General features: G+C 60.6%; 1 protein-coding gene across 2 annotated transcripts in view; it reads left to right on the plus strand.

The window, feature by feature from the left end:
- Positions 1 to 20,944, plus strand: part of COL6A2 (collagen type VI alpha 2 chain) — a 28,552-nt gene extending 7,608 nt beyond the window's left edge. The window contains exons 2-28 of one of the 2 annotated variants that reach the window (XM_031461067.2): positions 3,623 to 3,762; positions 3,902 to 4,500; positions 4,753 to 4,773; positions 5,520 to 5,585; positions 7,053 to 7,106; positions 7,189 to 7,233; positions 7,509 to 7,535; positions 7,786 to 7,812; positions 7,909 to 7,953; positions 8,426 to 8,479; positions 8,774 to 8,836; positions 9,087 to 9,149; positions 9,417 to 9,506; positions 10,203 to 10,265; positions 10,813 to 10,875; positions 11,113 to 11,175; positions 11,547 to 11,609; positions 11,881 to 11,931; positions 12,260 to 12,295; positions 12,547 to 12,609; positions 12,710 to 12,772; positions 12,960 to 12,995; positions 13,178 to 13,223; positions 13,561 to 13,713; positions 13,902 to 14,354; positions 14,461 to 14,499; positions 19,829 to 20,944. In XM_031461067.2, coding sequence (XP_031316927.1) covers positions 3,636 to 3,762; positions 3,902 to 4,500; positions 4,753 to 4,773; positions 5,520 to 5,585; positions 7,053 to 7,106; positions 7,189 to 7,233; positions 7,509 to 7,535; positions 7,786 to 7,812; positions 7,909 to 7,953; positions 8,426 to 8,479; positions 8,774 to 8,836; positions 9,087 to 9,149; positions 9,417 to 9,506; positions 10,203 to 10,265; positions 10,813 to 10,875; positions 11,113 to 11,175; positions 11,547 to 11,609; positions 11,881 to 11,931; positions 12,260 to 12,295; positions 12,547 to 12,609; positions 12,710 to 12,772; positions 12,960 to 12,995; positions 13,178 to 13,223; positions 13,561 to 13,713; positions 13,902 to 14,354; positions 14,461 to 14,499; positions 19,829 to 20,427 — 3,072 coding nt within the window. In that variant the 5' untranslated portion in view covers positions 3,623 to 3,635 and the 3' untranslated portion in view covers positions 20,428 to 20,944. Of the gene's footprint in view, positions 1 to 3,622; positions 3,763 to 3,901; positions 4,501 to 4,752; positions 4,774 to 5,519; positions 5,586 to 7,052; positions 7,107 to 7,188; positions 7,234 to 7,508; positions 7,536 to 7,785; positions 7,813 to 7,908; positions 7,954 to 8,425; positions 8,480 to 8,773; positions 8,837 to 9,086; positions 9,150 to 9,416; positions 9,507 to 10,202; positions 10,266 to 10,812; positions 10,876 to 11,112; positions 11,176 to 11,546; positions 11,610 to 11,880; positions 11,932 to 12,259; positions 12,296 to 12,546; positions 12,610 to 12,709; positions 12,773 to 12,959; positions 12,996 to 13,177; positions 13,224 to 13,560; positions 13,714 to 13,901; positions 14,355 to 14,460; positions 14,500 to 17,579; positions 18,651 to 19,828 lie in introns of those variants that run through there. The other variant, XM_064476770.1, reaches the window with a different exon arrangement.
- The last annotated feature ends 2,407 nt before the right edge of the window (positions 20,945 to 23,351 follow it).

Consider the following 23,351-nt stretch of genomic DNA (forward strand, 5'->3'; position numbering starts at 1 on the left):
ACATGTTTTAGTACGAGAACCAACTACACACAAAAGAAGACGGTGATTCAGGAAATGAACAAAAAAGCTACAAAGTGTATAGAAAACAAATAGCAAAACATCAGAAATAAGCCTCCTTGTCAGTTATTACTTTAATTGTAAATGGATTACACTCTGCAATCAAAAGACGGAGACTGGCAGTATGGACTTAAGAAAACAAGGTCCAGCTATATGCTGTCTACAGGACAGTCAGACCCAAAGACACAAAGAGGCTGACAGTGAGAGGATGGAAAATGTCACTGTGCAAATAGGAAGCAGAGGAGAGCAGGGGTAGCTGTACTAATACCAGGCAAACCGGGCTTCCAATCAAAAGGGTTACAAGACACTAAGAAGGTCATTATGTGTTAATGCAGAATTTAAAACAACAAAAGTATACTGCAGATGTGAACATCTACACACTTAATAACAGGCCATGGAAATTTTAACCCTTAAGAATGTGAGAGCTTGGCCATGCATCGGGTTGCCCGGCTCCTGGTCTGTGTCCGCTCTGCCCGTGTTGCTTTGTTGTAATGAAAGCCATACGTGGGAGCCCAGTTATCAAGCGTCTGGGCTCAGAACGATGGTGCCTGGGTTAGCCGAGCACCTGGGACAAGTTACGCAGCTTGGTCTCAGTTTCCACATCTGTGAAATGGGTTATAATAGTACCAATGTCTGAGGGCTGTTGTGAAGGTTAAAAGAAAAGATGTAGCCTAGTGTCTGGTGCAGAGTAATCACAGAAGACATTTCATTGTCATTTCATCTTTTCTAGTTTCTTCAAAGATTTTTTGGTCCATGTTTTGTACCTCGTCTCGAGAGATGAGACCACTTTCCCAGAAAATGGTCTTTCACATTTATTAGCTTAGAACTGCACTTGGTGTGCTCTTAAAAACCAACGACAATAAAAACCCTCCTCATCTGTCATTATTTTACTCATTCTTACATTTGTTTATTTCCATATTTGTGCTTTATCGTTTTTATTCTTGCTTAGACTTTTTTTTTCTCTTACTGGCTTTTTCAAAAAGCCAGCTCTCAAATATATTTATTATTCTACTGTGAGTTTTTTAAACCAGTCGGTTTATTTTTCACTACTTTCTCTCTCCTGCTTTCCTGAGATTTATCTTGTTAAATTTTTTTGTCCCTAGTGTCTTTAACTACATGCCAAATTTGTTACACTAATTTTTTATTTTGTAACAAAAAACATTTAAGGCTACATACTTTCTTCTGATTATAGTTTTGGCCCTATACCCTACTTGTTACTGTCAAAATTTTATAAAACACGACTTCCAATTCTGTTTTTTTATGTGATCTGTCAGTATCTTTAAAAGATGAGTTAAAATTTTCTACTATGATTGCAGTTTGTCAGTTTTTTCTTTGATTTTTCACAGATTTTGCTTTATATGTATTGTGACGTTAAGTACATAAAGATTTATAATTGGATTGCAGCAGCCTTTATCTTTTCCTGGGCCCCATCCCTCATCCTTCTGTCTTAAATTCCGGGGTCTCAGCAACACTGCCCCCTTCCTCTCCGTTTGCGTCCATCCCTCCCCACTCCACTCTCTTTGCATCATCTGTGACTTTCTTTTTGAAGTGTGATCCCACAAACCTCATCCAGATGAATTTCGTTTTTTGACCCAATTCAGAGATGTTTGTCTTTATAGTAGAATTTAAGCCATTCACCCTTATTTTCACAGTGATCTACATGATATTTCTGGCTTTTGATTTTATGCTTCCTGGCTCTTTTCCCTTCATACATTTTACTGTATTTCTCAAGTTTCTTTGCTTTTTGTTTATTTGTTTGGGGGGTGAGTAATTAGATTTCTCTTTCTTTCCTTCTTTTTCTTCCTTCCTTCCATCCTTTTAATGGAGGTGCTGGGGACTGAACCCATGACCTCATGCATACTATGCACACACTCAGCCACTGAGCTGTACCCTCTCCCCTCAAGTTTCTTTGCTTTTTGTTTATTTTTATTCATTTCCCTACTGTTTGCAGAAATTCCTTGCAGAATTTTTTTTACCATTTAGGTGGCATGGATCTGAGCTCATTTACATCTGAGATGTTTATCCTTGTACCTGAAAGATAAGGTGGATGGGGAGACATCCTTGGGTCATTTTGTTTTCCTGTTGAAATTTGAAATTATTGTCTCACTGTCTTCTTTCTACAATGATTTATTGCTGTGTAATAAAGTACCCCAAATTTAGTGATTTAAAACAATAAGCATTTACTTTCTCATAATTCATTCAGGTCAGGAATTCAGGAGAGGCTTAGCTGGGTGGCTCTAGCTCAGGGTCTGTCATGAGGTGCAGTCAAGACATTGGCCAGGGCCGTGGTCCTCTAAAGTCTTGGCTGGAGGGGCAGGTTTCCGCAGGGTCGAGGGGCATCTCCAGGAAAACTGCACCAAAGTGCCTCTGACACCTCTGCTCCCCACAAAGCCCTCCAGGCGCCTCCTGTCTCCCAGCTGTGCGAGGGCTCCCGCTGCCCGCCGGCGGGGCTCCGGGCCCAGTGGGGCTGCAGCTGCAGCTGCAGCAGGTTCTCCCTCTGTCCCAGGGGCTCCCGGGGGCAGCAGAGTGGGTATGAGAACCAGGTCGCAGGGTCCCCACCGGAACAGCACGGCATCAGTCGCCTCCCTCACCTTCCACAGAGGGTCCCCCTGCCCCTCACACCTGGCACTCAGGGCCCAGCCACCCCACCCACGCCTCGAGGTCCTCTCCCTGCATCTGTCTGGACACAGCATCAGACCCCATGGAGACATGCCAGGGCACAGTGACCGCTCTGGGAGGGGTCCCCTCCACCCCATGCAGCTGGCCCCACGTCTCCCAGCAAAGTGGGACTGGTACCCACTGCCTGCCAGCCCTGTCAGTATCCACCTGCAGGCCATTCCCCTCCCTAGTCAGCACAGTTCGGTTGGAAGGATAACTGGGGTCAAGCTTAAGGCAAGGCCCACCCCAGCCTGGGCCTGTCTCCTCTCCTGACGCCCCTCCTCCCCCGACACCCCTCTTCCCCTGACACTCCCTCCTCCCCCGACGCCCCTCCTCCCCCGACACCCCTCTTCCCCCGACACCCCTCTTCCCCTGACACTTCCTCCTCCCCCGACAATCCCTCCTCCCCTGACACCCCTCCTCCCCTGACGCTCCCTCCTCCCCGACGCCCCTCCTCCCCGACGCCCCTCCTCCCCCGACGCCCCTCCTCCCCGACACCCCTCCTCCTCTGACGCCCCTCCTCCTCTGACATCCTCCTCCCCTGATGCCCACCCCCAGGGCCCCCTCGCTGCTCTGTCATCACTGATGCCAGTCACTGGCTTTTCAGTGCCCAGAATGCTCCTGTCTGCCCAGTGCACCCAGGCTCTGCAGGGCAGGGAGGGGTCGTGAACATCCCACCCAAAACAGAGCCTGAAGCTCGCAGTCTCTGTACCCACTAAATTTTGTGGACCCCACCCAGGGCAGGGGGAGAGGGCGCCCCCCTGAGCCTACGTGCTGGCTGACCACTGTGCGTCCCGCCCCCACCATCTGGGGAGGAGGGCTCGAGGAGGAGGGCTTGGGGACGGGGAGGGGCGCGGTGATGTGTTGGTGAAGCACTGTCTGCAGCAGGCGCTCCTCCCTTTCGCAGGACATCAGGGTCCATGGGTGCTGCCAAGATGCTCCGAGGCCCCTGCTCCGCCCTCCTGCTTTGGGGGCTCCTGGGGGCCCTCCACGCCCAGCAGCAGGAGGTCATCGCCCCCACCACCTCCGACAGGAACAGCTGCCCAGGTACCACTGGTGAGGGTGCAGTGAGGCCAGGCGAGGACAGGGGGCGGGGCCGGGCTGCAGAAAGGCCTGGTGGGCAGAGCCCCAGACCACCTCTCTGCATGGGACCCCGGGCACCCCGGTGACGTGCTCATGTCCCCAGAGAAGGCCGACTGCCCGATCCACGTGTATTTCGTGCTGGACACGTCGGAGAGCGTCACCATGCAGTCCCCCACCGACAGCCTGCTCTACCACATGCAGCAGTTTGTGCTGCAGTTCATCAGCCAGCTGCAGGATGAGCTCTACCTGGACCAGGTGGCCCTGAGCTGGCGCTACGGAGGCCTGCACTTCTCCGACCTGGTGGAGGTGTTCAGCCCGCCGGGCAGTGACCGGGCCTCCTTCACCAAGAGCCTGCAGAGCATCAGCTCCTTCCGCCGCGGCACCTTCACTGACTGCATGCTGGCCAACATGACCCGGGAGGTCCGGCAGCACGTGGGCAAGGGCGTGGTCAACTTCGCCGTGGTCATCACTGACGGCCACGTCACCGGCAGCCCGTGTGGGGGCATCAAGCTGCAGGCCGAGCGGGCCCGCGAGGAGGGCATCCGGCTGTTCGCGGTGCCCCCCAACATGCAGGTGAATGAGCAGGGCCTGCGGGACATCGCCAACACGCCCCACGAGCTTTACCGGAACAACTACGCCACCATGCGGCCCGACTCCACCGAGATCGACCAGGACACTATCAACCGCATCATCAAGGTCATGGTGAGCTGCTGGGGCCGCCATGTTGGGGATGGAGGGCAGGGTCCAGAGCCCTGGGGTCCGCTCACTCAGCCCAGCAGCAGGCAGTCGGCCACCCGGGCCTCAGCTCACCCCTCTGTGAGAGAGGCGACCGAAGAGGGTGAGCCCCAGGCAGGGTCCTGTCTGCCCTTGTGTCCTGCGCCCCACCCAAGGCACAGAGCAACTACATCACCAGCTCCCAGGTAACCAGGGTTTCTCTCTCTCTCTTTTCCGCAGAAACACGAAGCGTATGGAGAGGTGAGATCATTTCCGCTCTGTTGGTCCTGCCCAGAGCTGCCGGGGCCTCTGAGGCAGTAACCTGTGGAGACGTCCCCCGTGCCCAGCTCCCTGGGGCTCCCTGGGGCAGGACAGTGAGAGGGGGCGAGGGAGCAATACCCTCTGCTCCTCGCAGGGCCGGAGACCAGGCCTGGACGAAGGCTCCGGGCTAAACCAGGCCCTTCAGCCCAGGAGGTCGGCGTTAGGGTCGCCCACCGAGCACACACCAGCGGATGAGGGTCGGGGTGCAGGGTCGCCCTCTGGGCTGATGGGCTCCGACCCCCTGAGCCAGACCAGGAGGGGAACGCAGGTGGCCAGCCAGCGCCCAGCATGGGGCCTGCAGCTCTGGGCGCCCCCAAGCCAGCTCACAGCCCAGGAGGGCTGCTCCCCTCAGCCAGGCTCTTGCAGGGCACGCCCTGTCCAAGCAGAGCTGCTCAAACACAGCAGCTTAACACGCAAGCGCGAAGGGGACAAGCCACAGTGATCTCATCCTTTCTACTGTCAGTCTCGGCTCAACCCGGCCTCGGCCTCGGCTCCCCAACTTGACTAGAGCCCTCAGGTGGAGCCCTGCCCCCGCCTCGGTGGGCACAGGAGGCTCCTGGGCACCTCCCAAGCCTGCTCCTGCACGCAGCTCCAAGCTCAGGGTGGCCCAGCGTCTGGTGGGCCGCAGGCTACCGCACTCCCTCCCGCCCTCCTGGCCTCATGCGCTCCCCTGCTTCCTGTTTCAGTGCTACAAGGTGAGCTGTCTGGAGATCCCAGGGCCCCCCGGGCCCAAGGGCTACCGCGGACAGAAGGTAAGATGCCCAGACCACTCGTGGGGTCTACGCGGCAGGAAAGCCCCGACCTCTCTTGACCTCCAGATTTAGGGCCAACTGCACTCCAAGTGGACTCACCACTTCTCACCCTGAGAAACAAACGTTCAGTTCTGATCGACTTCCTTTTATATGGTACTTTGAGAAAGTAGAAACACTTTTTTTAAATTAAGGCTTGCCGATAAAATGCTCCCGTGAAGCAAGCAAGCACGCCGAGTACCCGAACAAATGCGAAACACATCCCTGCTAGTAGCACGGTGCTAATTCGTCCCAGCCGCCCCCCTGTCATTTATTAAATGAGGAGGTTTTAAGGGGTCAGGCTGGCCCTGCATTTTTGTATCAACAGAGGTATGTAAAAGGAAATCCTTCCAAAATCACTACCAGAGTATCAGAAATGCCAGTGTTCGTGTCAAAGGTTGTCAAAAAGGCAGGGGAGGAAAGAAGCCTCTGGGGAGATGAGGCAGTCTGAAGTACTGCTCCCGAGAAAGTTATTACCAAGTGGCTCCTGTTTTCTTCTTTCTGAATTTGGGAGAGCAGTGTCTAGACGCTCGTCTGCCAGGTTGCTGGCCAGACACTCCCACTGCCTCCCTGGCCTCTCCAGCGTGGGGCTCAGGACCACTCAGCCAGTATCGGGGATGAGTTTGCCCCCGGAGGCAGCTTTGGCCGCCCGTGGCAGGGCTGTGACTCCAGTCCCTGTGGGTGGAGGTCACTGGAAGCTGGCCCAGGGGTCACCGAGGTTAGTGGGGGGGCAGTGATACTGGTGGCAGGGACACAGAAGGAAGCCCATTCGGGGCACAGCCGTGCAGAAGCCTCTGCCCACCCCTGCTTCCCGTGTCTGTCCGCCCCCTCTTCCTGGCTCCCCCGACCCTCTGCTCCTGAGTTTGCCCTGGTCTGACTGCCTCTCCTGCTGCACTCTTTGTGCTGAAATTGGAAGCCTATTAACAAGTAGATCCGTTGACTTAATAAAGTCCTACGTTATGCAGTCAAACCTTTGATTCTGAGGACCCTGGTGGCTTCCTAAAGCCCCAGCCTGTCCCAGGTAGGTGACAGCTGTCCCCGCCAGACCTAGAGGAACCGATGTAGCAGCACAAGGTGTGGGCGTGCGCCAGGCCGGTGCAGAATCGGAGCCCTGCAGGCTGGTCTGGGCGCCCCCACCCCAGCCCCAGGCTGCTCCCGCCCCATCATGCAGGCGGCTCAGAGACCCGTCAGTCAGGGCTCAGGAAAGCCGGTAAAAATGGGCCCTGTTCTGATGGAGGCCAGGATTCTCAGGGTCAGGTGACCCAACTCTGGGATGTCCCTACGTGGCACTGTCATCGTCCCCTGGGTGGGTCCATGCTGACCCCTAGACTGCCCCTCTTCCACCTCCCAGGAGCTTGTGACGGGGTCCCTGGTGGCCCACCCTGCCCCTCCCTGCCTCGGTTTACTCCTTTTTCTGTCATCTACTTTTAGGGTGCCAAGGGCAACATGGGGGAGCCCGGAGAGCCTGGACAGAAGGGACGACAGGTGAGTGTACTCTCCACCCCGCCCTGCTGGCCCCAGCTCCCCAAGGCTGGGATTATGTTCATGGCCCTTTGTTCTTCCACAGGGAGACCCAGGCATCGAAGGCCCCATTGGATTTCCCGGACCCAAGGCAAGTTGCTGCTCACCCTGCCCTGGGGGGACACAGGGACAAGCCAAGGGCCAATGGGGGCAGGATGTGTCCAGCACAGCCCACCACCCCCGCCCCTGACCCAAGGGAGTGAAGAGCTTCTGTTTTTCCAACGTCGTCCCCAAACCAAGCGTCCAGCCTGAGCCCTGGTGGCCCGTCTCCACCCGAGCCTGGTGACCTTCTTCTCCTGGGCCTGCTGGGTCCCAGTGCACACACATGCCCCTGCTAACCCTGCTTTTCTTTCCTTCCGACCTCAGGGTGTTCCTGGTTTCAAAGGAGAGAAGGTGAGATTCCACTCTGAGCGGCCAGACCTCCCGGCCGAGCTCCAGCCTTGGCCCCACCCCTCAGCTATGGTCCTTTCCCTCTGCGGGCGTGGGGCCCCTGCTGGGGCACGAGACCCAGCATTGTGCAGGCAGTGGCCTTCTGGGGCCCCTCTGGCCTCGTCTTTGGTCCGAGGGCAGACTTGGGCCCCTGAGGCAGCGGCGTCTGTGCTGCTGGAGACTGGAGCTAACCAGCCCATTTCCTCCTGCGCAGGGCGAGTTTGGCGCCGACGGGCGGAAGGTGAGCAGACAGGTGGACTGGGTGGGTGGGCCCCCCTTCCCGCAGGGAGGGAAGGACTGCCAGGGGTAACAGAGTCCCTCCTTCCCTCTCCCCCAGGGCGCCCCTGGCCTGGCCGGCAAGAACGGGACCGATGGACAGAAGGTAGGGGGTGTGGGGCTCCGTCCCTGGGTGGGGCGGGAGTGCCTGCCGGCATTTCCAAGTCATAGGAACCAGCACGACCCCCTCGAGACTCAGTCCTTCTGGAGCCTGGACCTCTGGGCCCCACCGTCCACGCCCACAGTCCGTGGCTTGGGCGGCCCCAGGTTGTACCTCGCCGGTGGACACGGCAAACAGGAACATTGCAGAAGCACAAGGGGACACCTGCTCCTGACAAGCAAGGCCCAGCCTTCAGGAGTATCCCAGCCTGGCCCGCAGACCCCGCCTCGGCCTGAGTGGCAGTTCACACTCACACACAGGCTCACATGCACTCACACGTCACACTGCAGACTGCAGGCCCCGCACAGGTGCCCCCTGACAGTCAAGCCACTGATGTGCACGCCCCACGGCAGTTGCCCATTCCCCTTCCCCCCGAATGCCCCCACTGACAAATCTTCTGCCCCCTCTTCCCCTTCAGGGCAAGTTGGGGCGCATCGGACCTCCTGGCTGCAAGGGAGACCCCGGGGACCGGGTGAGCACAGCGTGGCAACTTTGCTTGAGCCCTTGGCCCTGGTTGGGGTCACAACCTGACCAGATGACCTTGGGCGCTCCTGGGTCAGGTCAAGGGTGGCTGCTCCAAGTCCTGAGGGCCTCCGATGTGGGCAGCTTGTTGGTGGTCCCACCAAGGCCTAGGGGTGTCCCAGTAGCCAGTCAAACGACAGGGTGCTGGTCACCCTCCCCCTCGTCAGCTGGCTCTGGGTTCACAGGGAGAACGCAAGGGCTGCTCTGGGTAGCAACCCCAGCACAACCCGCCCTCTACTTGCAGGGCCCCGATGGTTACGTGGGAGAAGCAGGCAGCCCTGGGGAGCGAGGAGACCAAGGCGCCAAGGTAGGTGGCCTGGCCAAGGCAGTGTGCTGGCCAGAGCAGACTAGGGCCTCCCCTGCCTGCAGCTCCAGGCCTCTGGGGAGGGGGGAACCTGGCCAAGACACCCAGCAAATCAGGCGGGGGCTGTGGGTGCCCCAACACGGGGCAGGCTCCACGGACATGGGACAGGAGGCACGTGCCCCTAGCACCGCCGGGTCCTGCCCTGCTGCCAGGATCAGAGGGACATGAATCTGATTTCTCCAAACCCTTCCAGGGGGACGCCGGCCGCCCAGGACGCAGAGGGCCCCCAGGGGAAAGCGGGGCAAAAGGAAGCAAGGCAAGTGTTCCTGGCGGGTCCCCGCTTTCGCACCCCAGCCATCACCAGTGGTGCCTGAGGCAGGGGAGGGCAGGAAGGCCAGCCTCTCCATCCCCACTGCCAGATGCCTGGGCAGACTACACCCCGAGGCAAACATGGTCTCACCTGAGGCGGGGGCACAAGTCTGCAGCAGGCTGGGCTCTCAGGGCCCCTCAGCAGGCGCTTCCCACAAGCCGCCCGCACGCGGCCAGGTTGTGCCACCATGGCCAAGCTGTCTCCTCTCTGCAGGGCTATCAAGGCAACAACGGATCCCCGGGGAGTCCCGGCGTGAAAGGAGCCAAGGGTGGGCCTGGGCCCCGAGGACCCAAAGGCGAACCCGTGAGTTCACATTCGCCCACAGGCCCTGGGTCCAGAGCTTGGCTACAGTGGCCAGGCGGGCAGCTCCCTCCAGGCCCAGCCCGCCTGCCTCACCCTCCTGCGGGTTCCCTCAGCACACACCCTGCTCAGGCCCCTACAAACCCAGTGTCCTCGGGCTCCTCCAGTGTGCCTCCCTGTCCCCTCACAGCAGACGCCAGGAAGGGCCACCTAGCCACGCCCCTGCCGGACACTCATTGCCAGGGAAGTGGCCCTGTGTTCCCACCTTGCCCCCCTGGCAGGACACTGCCAAGGGCCAAACCTAGACCCAAGCCCTGTGGTCCCGCACAGGGGCCCTACCCAGCCCTCCCCTAGTATCCTGTCGCGGGATGGGTGGGGCCCAGCCCCGGGGCTGGTCCTCCAAGGGGACACATCCCGAGGCCTGGCCTAACCCAGAAGGAAACTGAGTGACTTCAGGGACAGCTGGTCCAAGCTAGGTCCTAATCTTGTCACCTAAACTCCTGGGCAAGCTGACCAGCCCTCGTCAGTTCCTGAATCCTTGGCTGGGCCAAGCCGCCCAGCAGAGGACAGTGTCTATGCTGAAGCCTTCTGGAGGGAACCCAGACCCCAAAACCAAAGTGCTTGTGGGGAGAATAGAGTGTGGGGTTCCTGTGTGGTCCCCACCATCAGGGCCCTCCCCCACATGCCTGTTCTCTGCAGGGGCGCAGGGGAGACCCCGGAACCAAGGGTGGCCCAGGCAGCAACGGCCCCAAGGGTGAGAAGGTGAGTGTCCACATTATCGGCCATGTCCGCGTCTACACAGGGGTCTCATCTTGGTGCCAGCAGGGCGCTATGACAAGGGATGACCAAAACCCCCTCCAAGGTCCACCTAGGAGAACAAAGGCGACCCCTGGAGTCTGACTGTTGGGGTGCACACCCTGCAGGGTCTGGGAGAGCAGGAGGCAGACAGGTTGGCCCTCACTGGCACTCCTGGCTGAGGGGCCTGGGCAGGGCCAGTTCCACGCATCCATGCACAGCTGTGCAGTCTGTGCACTGCTTCACCCCACAGCATCCCACCACACACACGCGCCTCTGTAGCTGATGCAGGTCCTGGTCTCTGTGGTGAAATCTGAGGGCAGCCAGTTCCCTGTGAGACGTGGGTGAAGGGCCCCAAGGAGGGGCCTCCTCCTCCGGGAGACAAATGGTGGCCCCTGCCTATGCTGCATGAGGCTGGGTGGGCAAGGCTGCTTCCTCCCCAGGGAGTTAAATGGTCCCCTGTCCTCACTTCCCCCACATGTGCCCCAGACTAATCTGGCCTCTCTTCTCACAGGGGGACCCTGGCCCTGAGGGGCCCCGGGGCCTGGCTGGAGAGGTTGGCAACAAAGGGGCCAAGGTAAGTGGGGCAATGGGTGGGCTGTCAGAAAGACTATGTGCCTTCCTAGGGTGGCACCCAGCTCCCTGGCTGGAGGGGCCGCACCTAGGACCCCATCTGCCCCTCTCCTGCCCGTACCCTTGCAGACCCTTCCCGGGGCCGCTGTGGTCAGGGCTGGGGATCTCCTGGAGAGCAACAGGGTCCTGCCCTTGCCAGTGTTGATGGTGATTGAAGCATCCTCATTCCCTTTCTTTCCAGGGAGACCGAGGCTTACCTGGACCCAGAGGCCCCCAGGGGGCTCTCGGGGAGCCTGGGAAGCAGGTCAGTAGCAGGACGCCAGGGAGGGCCCATGACTCTGGGGCTCAAGCCCCTCACTGCCCTTCGACCTTATTGTCCCCCTCCCCTACCCTACAGTCCACTTGGGTCCTCATGCCCTCAGGCAGGATACTGTCTTCATGGTAAACTTGGGCAGTGGGACAGGAGGCCAAGGGCCCCCATGCACCTCACACCCTCATCCTGCCTTGAGGGGTCCAACTTTACCAGGTGGAGCACGCGAGGGAGAGGTGGTGTGGGGCCTGGGACAGGGCAGGTGGAGAGGACAGACCCACAGGGCAGCAGTGTTGTCTGGGGGTTAGAGCTGGACGTGGTCAGTTCCCATCTGTGCCAACTCCCTGCTTCCTCTTTGCTTTCAGGGATCTCGGGGAGACCCTGGTGACGCTGGTCCCCGCGGAGATTCAGGACAGCCTGGCCCTAAGGTATGCCCTCTCCCCACCAGGCAGGATGAGCCTGGGGATGCCTGAGCCCCCACCAAGCTTCTGGGAGCACGCCAGGCCCAGCCCCCTTGCTGTGGGAGGATATCAGGGGGCCAAGCAGCACCCCAGCCCCGTGTTCTCACGCTCAGGGATGGCAGGTCCTCCCAAGACCTGGCCCTGCACATGCGGCCCCTCTCCCACCCAGTCCAAGCTGACAGCTCATCCTCCACCTTTCCCACTGGATCTGCCCTGACTGGCCTCCCTTGTCCTCCAGGGAGACCCCGGCAGGCCTGGATTCAGCTACCCTGGACCCCGAGGAGCACCTGTAAGTCCTGGCAGGCAAGAGGGACACGAGGGAGGGGGCGGACATTGTCGGGAGGGCCCTGACTAGAAGGTTCCTGCTAGTGCCCCCCAGAGCCTCCCACCTGGGGCCCGAGGCAAGGCTGGGGAGGGCTCGGGGTGCTGTCAGGAGCAGAGGCAGGACCCCCAGGAGTCATTTCAGGCTTCCTCCGGCACCTGCATGGCTTTGTACAGATTTTGATGACCAAGCCCACCCGAGAGGGAAGGGAGGGGCTGCAGAGAGCTGGGCGGGATGCCCCCGGCTGCTCAGCCCTAGGTCCCGTGTTCAGTGACCCCCTGTGCTTGCTTCCCAGGGAGACAAAGGCGAGCCTGGACCCCGCGGCCCCGAGGTACGTACCATGGGGTGGTCTGCTCATCTGAGTCGCTAGTGGGAGCCAGCCATGCTCTAGTCTCTTTCAGACTGAAAACCTGGGCCTGCCTGAAACGCCACGTGCAGTTGCATGTAACTGACCCGCACTTCCAGGCTAGGGTTCTCCTGAAAAAAGCGTGTCCCTCCCAAGCAGATCACCGGAGGTCTGGGGGTCGGGTGGGAGCAATGCTGAGCTCTCCACACTGTTAACGCTGGCGTCCTCTGTCGCAGGGCGGCAGAGGTGACTTTGGCTCCAAAGGACAACCTGGGAGGAAGGGCCAGAAGGGTGAGCCTGTAAGTACCTCCTGGCCAATCAACCCGCAGCCCAGGGCAGGGCCAAGTGTGGGGACCTCCCAGAGTGTTGCTGGAGCCCACCTGCCCTTTTCCTTCTCAGGCAGATCCTGGTCCCCCTGGTGAGCCAGGCCCTCGGGGGCAGAGAGGAGCCCCAGGACCCGAGGTAGGTCAGTTGCGTGTCCCGTCGGCCCTCAGGCCACAGCCCCTGGGCCAGCCAGGCCAACAGGCACTCTGACCCATGGGGTCAGTGTGCGGGGGCTTGAAGGGCCCGCATGAGAATAAGTCGGGCCCTTCTGGCCTCGGCCATGACAAGTGTTACCTCTCACTCACTGCCACCCTTCCTCCTCCAGGGAGAGCCCGGCCCCCCGGGAGACCCTGGCCTCACGGTAGGTGTCAGCGGGTGATGGAATCAGTGTCCTCCTCCCTCCTAAAACTTGAAAGAAAAGGCAGAGGGGCAGATTAGAGGGCAGGTCAGCGGGGCGGGGTCAGAGCATGAGGTCAGCGGGGCCACAGACTTCCTGCAGTAGCGCCTCCCAGCTGGGCCGGGACTCACTTGGCTGTGTTGCAGGAGTGCGACGTTATGACCTACGTGAGGGAGACTTGCGGATGCTGTGGTGAGTTGCGGCCCCCACGCGGTGGGGGAGCTGGGCCACCATGGATGGGCTGGGCACTTGTGTCCTTGCGGGCTCTTGTCCAGGGTTCAGGGTCATCGTCCGAGGCCTGTCCTCCCGCTCATGGCCACTGTTTCCCATGGTGCACCTGGCTGCACGCCCCTAGCGTCCAGGGGTGCCTCCCGGTGCCGGGGGTCAGTGCTATCACCCCTCACCCCGCTCACCCCGCCCCCCACTCGCCCTGTCCACGGACACACACACTCACCCCACTCACCGAGTCCCTCCCGCTCACCCCGCCCCCTGCTCACCCCGCCCCTCACCCTTCCCCCCACCCCCGCAGACTGTGAGAAGCGCTGCGGTGCCCTGGACGTGGTGTTCGTCATCGACAGCTCCGAGAGCATCGGCTACACCAACTTCACCCTGGAGAAGAACTTCGTCATCAACGTGGTCAACAGGCTGGGGGCCATCGCCAAGGATCCCAAGTCAGAGACGGGTCAGCTGCACGGCGGTTGGCAGGGGGCGGGGACGGGGGTTGTCCGGCGGGGCAGGGATGCTCCAGGCCTCACTCTTGAGCAGAGGGACCGGTCACCAGAGAGTGTGGACAAACAAATTCAAGGGAGGGGTCTCCGAGGGGGTCTCAGCTCTACCAAGGGCCCGCCTCTCATGCCTGCCAACCCCCAGGGACCCGCGTAGGCGTCGTGCAGTACAGCCACGAGGGCACCTTCGAGGCCATCCAGCTGGACGATGAGCGCATCGACTCACTGTCCAGCTTCAAGGAGGCCGTCAAGAACCTCGAGTGGATTGCCGGCGGCACCTGGACGCCCTCGGCCCTCAAGTTCGCCTACAACCAGCTCATCAAGGAGAGCCGGCGTCAGAAGACCCGCGTGTTCGCGGTGGTCCTCACGGATGGCCGCCATGACCCCCGGGACGACGACCTCAACCTGCGGGCCCTGTGCAACCACGACGTCACGGTGACGGCCATCGGCATCGGGGACATGTTCCACGAGAAGCATGAGAGCGAGAACCTGTACTCCATCGCCTGCGACAACCCGCAGCAGGTGCGCAACATGACGCTCTTCTCCGACCTGGTGGCCGAGAAGTTCATCGACGACATGGAGGACGTCCTGTGCCCGGGTGAGCATGCGGCCCGGCCCAAGGAGGCGGGGGACGTGGCCAGGGAAGGGGCCGGGGGCCACTGAGGGAGCCCGCCACGACCCCCGACTCTTCTCCTCTCTCCTAGACCCCCAGATCGTGTGCCCGGACCTTCCCTGCCAAACAGGTAATGAAGGGCGTCGCTGAGCCCCGCCCCCACGTGAGCCTGCAGCCCAGGGCTGGGGGGAAGGGCCGTGCATGGACCCCAGGAAGTGCCCCTGTGGGTCTGGGTCTGCCATGAGAAATCTGATTCCAGACCTGCGGGTTCCCGGGCCTCCAGGACCCCAGCACTCGGAGGAGAATGCTGGAGGGTGCAGTTGGTACCTAGAGCCCCTAGGTCGCCCTACTCACCTGGTACATGCGGAGAGGGGGTCCATCACTGCGCCGGGCTCTCCGGGCCCTGGTCTCAAACACAGATTCACAGCCTCCACGGCTGAGGTGCCCAGAGGGACCGACACCCCAGGGGACTTCCGGTTCCCGCAGGCCAAAGTACTGGATCCAGTAAACAAAATGGCTGGTGTTAAACCCTCCCAGAGGCAAATGCATCACCAGCCACTGTGGCTGCATGCTGGCCTCTGAACTGACAGCCGTAGTGGCTGTGGTCTGATCTTCCCTCTGGAAGCAGACACCTTTAGGGGGCTTCAGCCCCTCCCTCCACACCCTTCCTGACCAATGACATGGTTGCACTGGTGTGGGAGGCTCGGGGCTGGGGATGTTGGAGACTATCCCCAAAGTGTCCCGTGGGGATGGGGAAGGGGCAGGATGGTGTCGCCCACCTCCGCTGGGCATCGCACTCCTCCCTCCGCAGCTCTGCTGCAGTGACTGGGCCTTGGAGCCCACGGGGGTTGCCCTAGGCGCCAGGAGCCGAGCCCCACGACAAGCCCTGCCCTCACCAGCTGTGGGCCTGGAGCCAGCATGGACTGTCCCCCTGAGCCCTGGGTGCGGGGCCTGTCAGAGCGCCAGGGTGGGACCCCCAGAGCCAGCTGGGGGCGGGCCACCACGGCCAGGGTGGGGCTGGGCTGTGCTGGCAGGTCCAGCATGGCGGGAACCGCGGGTCCTGCGTCCACATCCACGTCTGCCATGAGGTCACGCTTCCTGGGCCTGGGCAGGCTCCTCCCAGGCGTCAGGTGGGCCCCTGGGCAGATTCAAAGGTGCCAAGGGGGCCCAAGAGGAGGGGCTGTGCTGAGTTGGGGACCGGGGCCCCCACACATACTCTGACAGAGAACTTCCAAGGAAATGCTCACCAGGGTTACACCAGCGATCGTGCCATGGCCGTCGGCGAGCTGTGGGGTCGTCCCAGAGACGACCTGGGCCCGCGGTGCCGAGCCAGCTGGAGATAGCTGTGTGAGGCGCCCAGAAGCACCCGAAGCCCCAGAGGCTGGCCCAGGAGCACCAACCCCAGCCTCTGCCTGGGCCAAAGGGGCTGGTGTCCGCACAGAGGCCCGGCCAACCTATGGGCTGTGCCCCAACGCTAAGGGCGCCCGGGGTCCCCCCCCGGGGGGGGGGTCCTGCAGTCAGCTTGGTCCCTGGGCGGCAGAAACCTGACTCCAGCCCCTGGTGCCAGGGCCCAGCGGTGAGTTTGGTGGGAAAGCTTTGTTTGTCACGAGAACAAAGTCAGCTGAGGTCTCTGTGGATGTTCCTTATCAGCTTGAGGGCGGCCCCCCACTCCTCGTCACGAGAGGCTTTCTCATGATCGAGTGTGGGCTTCTGAGTTGCTGTTTGTTGCACCTGTTGGTATGGTCAGTGGGCTTTCTTCTTCAGCTTGTTGGTGTGGTGGACGACGGTCATTGATTTTTGAGTGTTGAACCAGCCTTACAGACCTGGGATAGAGCCCACTTGGCGGTGGTGTATAAATGTTATGGTATATTGTTTTGCTAGTGTTTTGTTAAGGGTTTTTGCATCTGTGTTCATGAGAGAGCTTGGGCTGCAGTGGCCTTTCTTGTGATGTCTTTGGTTTCAGTGTTGGAGTAGCACCAGCCCACAGCACAGTGATCTTGCTTCCCCTGAGCCTCCAGGACCCAACAATGCAAGGGACCAGCCCCTTGGAGACCCCTACCTTTTTTTTCCTAACTACCATCTCCACTAAACTCACAAGCTCATTCTCCTTTAAAGCAGTTAGAAATTTCCAAGTAAATTAGACGTTGTGACCAGAGGGGAAGAAAGCAGACAGAACTATAGAATATACTTTTACAAATGACCTTCTTGACACGAGTGACTCCGGCACGCAGAAGGCTGAGCAAACGGGGTGCCTGATGGATGCCACCAGCTCTGGCACAGCCCTGCCCTTCTGGGCCAAACGGCCCCATCCACCCAGACGCCCAGCCACATCTGAGCTTAGACCAGGCCAAGGGCAGCTCCCCTGGGACAGAACCATGAGGCCATGAAAGAGAAACAAAGCCGGACCCCAGTCAGAGGCAGCAAAGGCAGGTTTCTTCCGTGACAGCTGCTGCAGGAGGCGGGAGATGCGGGAAGCTGAGCCTGGCGTCCCCAGACCCGGGCAGGAGGCTCTTGGAAGGCGGGCGCCCTGGAGGGGAGGCACAAGGGCGGGGTGGGGGCCACGTGACCAGGCCACCTGGGTGGGCTAACTGGACGTGCCCAGAGGTACCCTGAGGGCAGGAGGCAGTGGTGCACTGAGCAAGGCGCCAGAGGTTGGGCCCTGACCTCCCCAGGGACGGGACGGGGAGAGAGTGAGTGTCTGCTCCCTGGTCCCAGGGAGATGGCCCTGGGCGGGGAGAGGTACGTCTGAAGGGCAGAGAAGGACTCATCACCAGGAGCGGCCAAGGTAACTGCTCTGAGAGGGGCCCCTGCCTGTCACCAGGTCTAGGCTGGGACGAGCAGGAAATTATCCTGGCAACGCTGAGCAAGTTAAGGGGCCCGGGGTGGCCCCAGGGCAGCGCCTTGAGCAGGCAGCCACTGCCCGAGCCCAGTCTGTCTCAGCTCAGCTGTTTGTGCCGAGAGCCCTGCGGTTCTCCAGCTTCTGTCCCTCCGAGTCCGTGCTGTGCTGCTGGCTCAACACCCTGGTTATTCAGCTCTGGCACCCAAGCCGACAGCAGGGGAGCTACAGCCTCCCGGCCCCTCGTCCAACCCCCTCACTGAGCCTAGTCCACGTTCCTGGCTTTGGTCCTTCCTCGTCTCCGAGGAGAGAGGTGGCCGGAGACCCACTCACGCTGACCAAGTCCCTTAAAGCCTTCTCTGGAATCCCTGCAGATGGACCACGGCCTGGTGGCGAGCCCCCGGTCACCTTCCTCCGCACGGAAGAGGGCCCGGATGCCTCCTTCCCCAGGACCATCCCCCTGATCCAACAGTTGCTAAACGCCACGGAGCTCACGCAGGACCCAGCCGCCTACTCCAGGCTGGTGGCCGTGCTGGTCTACACCGCGGAGAGGGCCAAGTTCGCCACAGGAGGCGAGCGGCAGGACTGGATGGATCTGTTCATTGACACCTTTAAGCTGGTGCACAGGGACATTGTGGGGGACCCTGAGACCGCGCTGGCACTCTGCTGAAGCCACGGGCACAGCCCCTACCCGGCTACACTAGCTCCGGGGGCTGCCTCCATTGTACTGGGTGCTTAAGCTAATAGGAACCTGTTCTCTCAGTATGGAGGCCAGAAGTCCAAAACCAAGGTGTCCTAGGGCCGCGCCCCTCGGGCCTCCAGCTCCTATGTCTGCCTCCGTGGCCACATGGCCTCTCCCCTTCCAAAGCCCAGCCTCTCTGCCTCCCTTTTATAGGGACACTTGTGGTGGCATTCAGGGCCAGATAGTCCAGGACAGTCTCCCCATCTCATGGTCTGTAATTTAATCCCATCTTCAAAGTCCTTTCTGCCATATAAGGTCCTAGCCACAGGCTCCAGGATCAGGACGTGCGCATCTTTTAGGGCCATTACTGAGCCAAAAAGAAAGACGTGAGAGCAGAGCCTCATAAAGAACCCCGAGTCCTCTGAGCCCGAGGTCACTACATACGCGTTTCTGTAGCCCTGCTGGCTGATCCATCGAGGAAGGCTCCCCCCAGACCAGCGACCCCTGCACACCTGTCTCTGCTTGCCCGGACTTAGAGGTCCAGGGACACGAGAGAACGCCCCGGCTGTGTGGGTTTTAATCAGAAGCTGCTCCTCATTCGCTCTGCCACCAAAATAAGCTGCACCATTAATAATCTCCTTAAAAACCCGCCCGCGAGGAACTCACTCCTCCGCCGGTAGCCCAGCACTGAGAAGACGCACCCAGAAGTGTCCTTCGTGTGCTGGGAGCTCATCTCAAACTTTCTATAAAAGCTGAAAAACAAGGAGTGTGACTGTGTGCTGCGGTCGGCGACTTGCTGGGGTGAACTGCTGCTTGCTCGCCTGGACCCAGGGGTTGCCATGCAGGGGGGCCCTGGCGCCTGCGGGGCCCAGGCAGGATCCTGAGACCTTTGTGGTTGGTGCCACGGGTCACCTCTTTCTGATGGGATCCCTGAGCTCCCGGCCCCGGGTCAGCACACCTGGGCTGTGACCAAGACCTCTCCCGCCTGGTCAGGAGAGGTGCCCAAGGGGCTTAGGAGCTGGCCCCACGCAGGAGGACCAGCCCCCTTCCTACCCAGCCGCACTGGCGGTTAGAATTGGGATCTCGGCTGTGTCCCGGGGGAGGGGCTTGGCTGCATGCTCTTGGTGTTTGGATGGAGACCCAGCCTGTGGTCCCACATGTGGAGTGGGTTCAGGCAGTGCAGTGGTGCCCATGTCCCCCAGAGGTCGGGCCTCAGCACTGACTGCAGCCTTGTCCCCATGCTGTCCAGCCTTTCCAGGGCTGGTGACTGTCCAAATGGGGACAAGGGTCTCCTCAGGTAACCTGGGCTGCACCAGGGGGCACTGCCCACTAAAGCCTTTTTCAGTCAGAGAGGACATGCCCATTTTCTTTCTGATGCTCCCAGGGCCAGGAGAGATGTGGCCCGGTCAGCACCAGGCAGCTTTGGGAAGCAGGAAGCGAGGGGGCTCATGGCCAGAGGTGGGCCCGTGCATCTGGGGGTCCTCATGAGGTCCTTCTACACAATCACAGATGTGATGACAGCCTTTCTCTTTCCCACCCGTACTTCCCACAGACCGTGGCCCTTTTGGGCTTATCCAGTTCTTGGGCCAAAAGAAGGGGCTTTACTGACCCCTTCCAGCCTGCCCACGAGGGTCTGGAGGAGGCCACTGGTCAGAGATGGTGCTGGGAGGGTGGAAGGGGGCCCCTCAGCCTCCGTTTTGGGGACATTTTCCCGTGGGAGCACAACCAGGAGAGACGTGTCTGTCCCAGGGAGACCGGATGGGACCCTGGACCCCTGTCCTGGGTGCTGGGGGGGTGGAAGGCTCCCAACCACGGGTGACCTTGGGTGAAGCCCCAGCAGTCTGAGTGGCTCCTGTGGGCGGGGCGCATAAAGAGCTGGGTGCTGGCCTGGCACCCGGGCCTCACCTGGATCGCCTGCGCACCACCCCGTCTCGCCCGCAGAGCTGTACGTGGCCCAGTGCACACAGCGGCCCGTGGACATCGTCTTCCTGCTGGACGGCTCGGAGCGGCTAGGCGAGCAGAACTTCCACAAGGCGCGGCGCTTCGTGGAGGAGGTGTCCCGGCGGCTGACACTGGCACGCAGGGACGATGACCCACTCAACGCGCGTGTGGCGCTGCTGCAGTTTGGGGGCCCACGCGAGCAGCAGGTGGCCTTCCCGCTGACCTCCAACCTGACGGTCATCCAGGAGGCGCTGGCGAGCGCGCGCTACCTCAACTCCTTCTCGCACGTGGGCGCGGGCATCGTGCACGCCATCAACCAGGTGGTGCTGGGCGCGCAGGCGGGGGCGCGCCGCCACGCCGAGCTCTCCTTCGTGTTCCTCACGGATGGCGTCACGGGCAACGACAGCCTGGAGGAGGCAGTGCACTCCATGCGCAAGCAGAACGTGGTGCCCACCGTGGTGGCCGTGGGCAGCGACGTGGACGCCGACGTGCTGTCCAAGATCAGCCTGGGCGACGCGGCTGCCGTCTTCCGCGAGAAGGACTACGACAGCTTGGCCCAGCCTGGCTTCTTCGACAGGTTCATCCGCTGGATCTGCTAGCCCCACCCCACCCCCCGCGCCCCGCCCTGCCCTCCCCCGCACGTCCGCCCCCCGCCCCCAGTCCCGCGGGCGCTGTCCTCCTGTCCGTGGTGCTACTCAGACCCCACTGAGAGGTCCAGCGCGGGGAGGACTGTCTCCTCACATGTGGGTGTAAAATCAGAAACAGAGGACCCCGCACCCCCCACTCGGGCTCCTGGCACCCTGGGCGCCGCCCAGCCCATATCCCTTCTCTGCATCCACCCCTTGCCCACTCCCCACGCCCTCCCAGGACCCCAGAGGCTTCCTGGGGTTCACTGGGGGGCCCCATCTCCCTCAGCCAAGCCTCATTACCAGACTCGACCTCCCCTCTGGCGCCCTCCAGAGGCTCTCTGCTGGCCCCTCCAGCCCTCCTAGCCCTGCTCCCAGGTCTCCACTTCACCTCTGGGGGTTACCTTCCGCCATCAGACTCAGCTGTGACAGCAGACCCTGCATGCCCCTGTGTGCACACACCCCAGTCCAATAAAGGCTTTGAAACCCCTCTTGCTCCCCGGCTTCCAAGTGTCTGTGCCAAGGGGTTGCTGAGGCCATGCAATTAATCCCCAGGACTGATCATACCCCCGGGACCCCCCAGTTGCTTTGTGCACCCAGATGTGCCAAGCCTGGCCTCCTGTCCTTCCAGGCAGGTGCTGCCTCCAGGCACTGGCCACCACACCCTCAAGGGTACAAACTGGACAGTATCAACTCTGGACTCCACCTTTGTCCAGTTGGCTTTGAGCTGAAAACAATGTACTTGGTTAGTGGAGTCTCTGTCTGTCCCCAAACCAGCGCCAGAGCACTTTAGGGATGTGGGTGGTTTGCATGAGGAAATTTTGTGGACAGAGAGAGAGAGAGAGACGGGAGAGTGAGGATGGGTGATAGATAGGTGACTGAGAGATAAATAGGTGACGTGATGAATGGATAAGTGATGGACACGAAGGGGACACATGCACACATGAGCAGGACAGAGAAGCAGAGAGAGATGGATGAGAAATGAGACACAGAGTCTTGGTTTGTGGCCACTTCAGGGACTCTTTTAAGCTCACTCTCTGTCAAGTGTCCTATTAAACCCCTGGCTGTGTATCGTCTGCTGGGGCTGGCCTAACAAAGCACCACGACCTGGGGCCTGAAACAAGTCTGGAGGCCAGAAGGCCGAGGCCAGGTGCTCGCAGGGCCGCACCCCTGAGAAGACTCCAGGGAGGGGTCTGTTCCAGGCTCTCCTGTAGTCCCTGGACTTGCAGCGTCACTGGGACACTCTCTCGGTGTTCTCCCCGGGCGTGTCCGTGCCCCTGCTCCCCCCTGTGACAAGGACACAGTCATGCTGGGTTAGGGCCCATTCTGCTCCAGGACGGCCTCAGCTAAACTAATTACAACTGCAGTGATTGTTTCCAAATAAGGCCACATTCTGAGGTCCTGGGGGCTAGGGCTTCAGCATGCAAATTTGGGGAGGGGGGCGATTCAGCCCAGACCACACTGACACCTTAGTCACCTCCCTCTGGGGTGACCAACTCATTTTGTGGCACTTCTGCCCCTCCTGTCATCTGCCTGAACAGCCTACAGCTGGAGGGGAGGGCCTCACACCAAGTGCCTTCTCTTCCTCTGCACCCCCTCCATCCCCCCAAAGAACCGTACAAAGTGCCAGCAAGAGAGAGAAGAGTCCAGCAGCCCCAGCCTCAGACAGCAGCGCTGGCGCCTGTGACCGTCAGAGCTCAGGGTGGGGGTGGCAGGGGCCCCTCCCTCCACGTGTCCAGAGTTCTGCCTGCTGGACCCTGCACAGGGCCCCCTCTTCAGAGGAAAGGACATCCCTCTCTGTGATGCCAGCCCCTCATGTTCAGCCTCCGGCCCCAGGAAGGCAGGAACGCCTATCCCTTTGGAAGGGACTTCAGACTCTGGTGAGCGAGTAGGTGGGGTCCCCCCAGGGTGTGGGCCAGCTTCCAGACCCCAGCAGCAGCTCACAGGGGAACCGAGCCTCCCTGTGGGAAGTGTGTACTTGCGCCAGACGTCCACCGGAAAGCAGATGCGGTCACCATGGAGGAGGGCTGTGCTGGTCAGGGGCAGGGGTCAGGAGGACTCTGGCCGCCCAGGACATGCTTTGTCACAGGCTGGGGGTGGGAGCACCTTTCGGAATGTATGTTGCATTTCACAACCGGTGAAGGGACCATGGGGAAAAACAAACACGAAGTCAGTCCCTCAGTGCGGACGAGAAAGGGCTCCGGGCCGTCTTGTTAAGTGGAGCGGAACTCAGCTGTTGATCCGCTCCCTTTACAGAGCAGGGAAGAGTCAAGAACATGTGCTCATGTGCGTCTGTGTTTGCATAAACACACGCTAAGTGCGCACAGGAGGGAATTCAACGGTTTCCTAAAGAGGATGGAAGGGGCTGGTGGGCACCGGGCAGTGGGGCTTCTCCGCAGGAATCTGTAAAGTGCTGGGTTTTGAACCGTGTGATGCATCGCCTATTTTAAGGCTGAGTTGGGAACCTCCACCTGCAGCCACCTGGTGCCCAGTCTCCCCCAGCAGAGCCGACCCTCACGCCCTCGCAGCTCGAAGCCTGGAGGATGCTGCCTTCCTGGGGCACCACGGCCGCCTGCCCCGGCCTGTCCCGGCGTCCCCACAGGGCACCCAGCACACACTCTGTGCTCGGCCCCTCCTCCTCCAGCCGCATCCGGGACCCCACAGACTGCCCTGCGTCATCGCTCGGCTGGGCAGCAATGACCCTGGACCAGGGTCTGCTGTGGGGCTGCGTCTTGTCTTACTGCGCCCAGGCCTGGGACTCTCCACCACACCCCCTGCCACCACCCAGGCCCCACAGGGGTCATGGGCTGGGAGGTGGGGGAGCCACCCTCTTAGGACCCCCACTGCTGGGCCTTGGCCCCAGAGCTTTCAAGAGACAAGTCAGCGCTGGTGCCCGG

This window comes from Camelus dromedarius, chromosome 2 (genome assembly GCF_036321535.1).
Source record: "Camelus dromedarius isolate mCamDro1 chromosome 2, mCamDro1.pat, whole genome shotgun sequence".
In the NCBI taxonomy this organism is placed as follows: Eukaryota; Metazoa; Chordata; class Mammalia; order Artiodactyla; family Camelidae; genus Camelus; species Camelus dromedarius.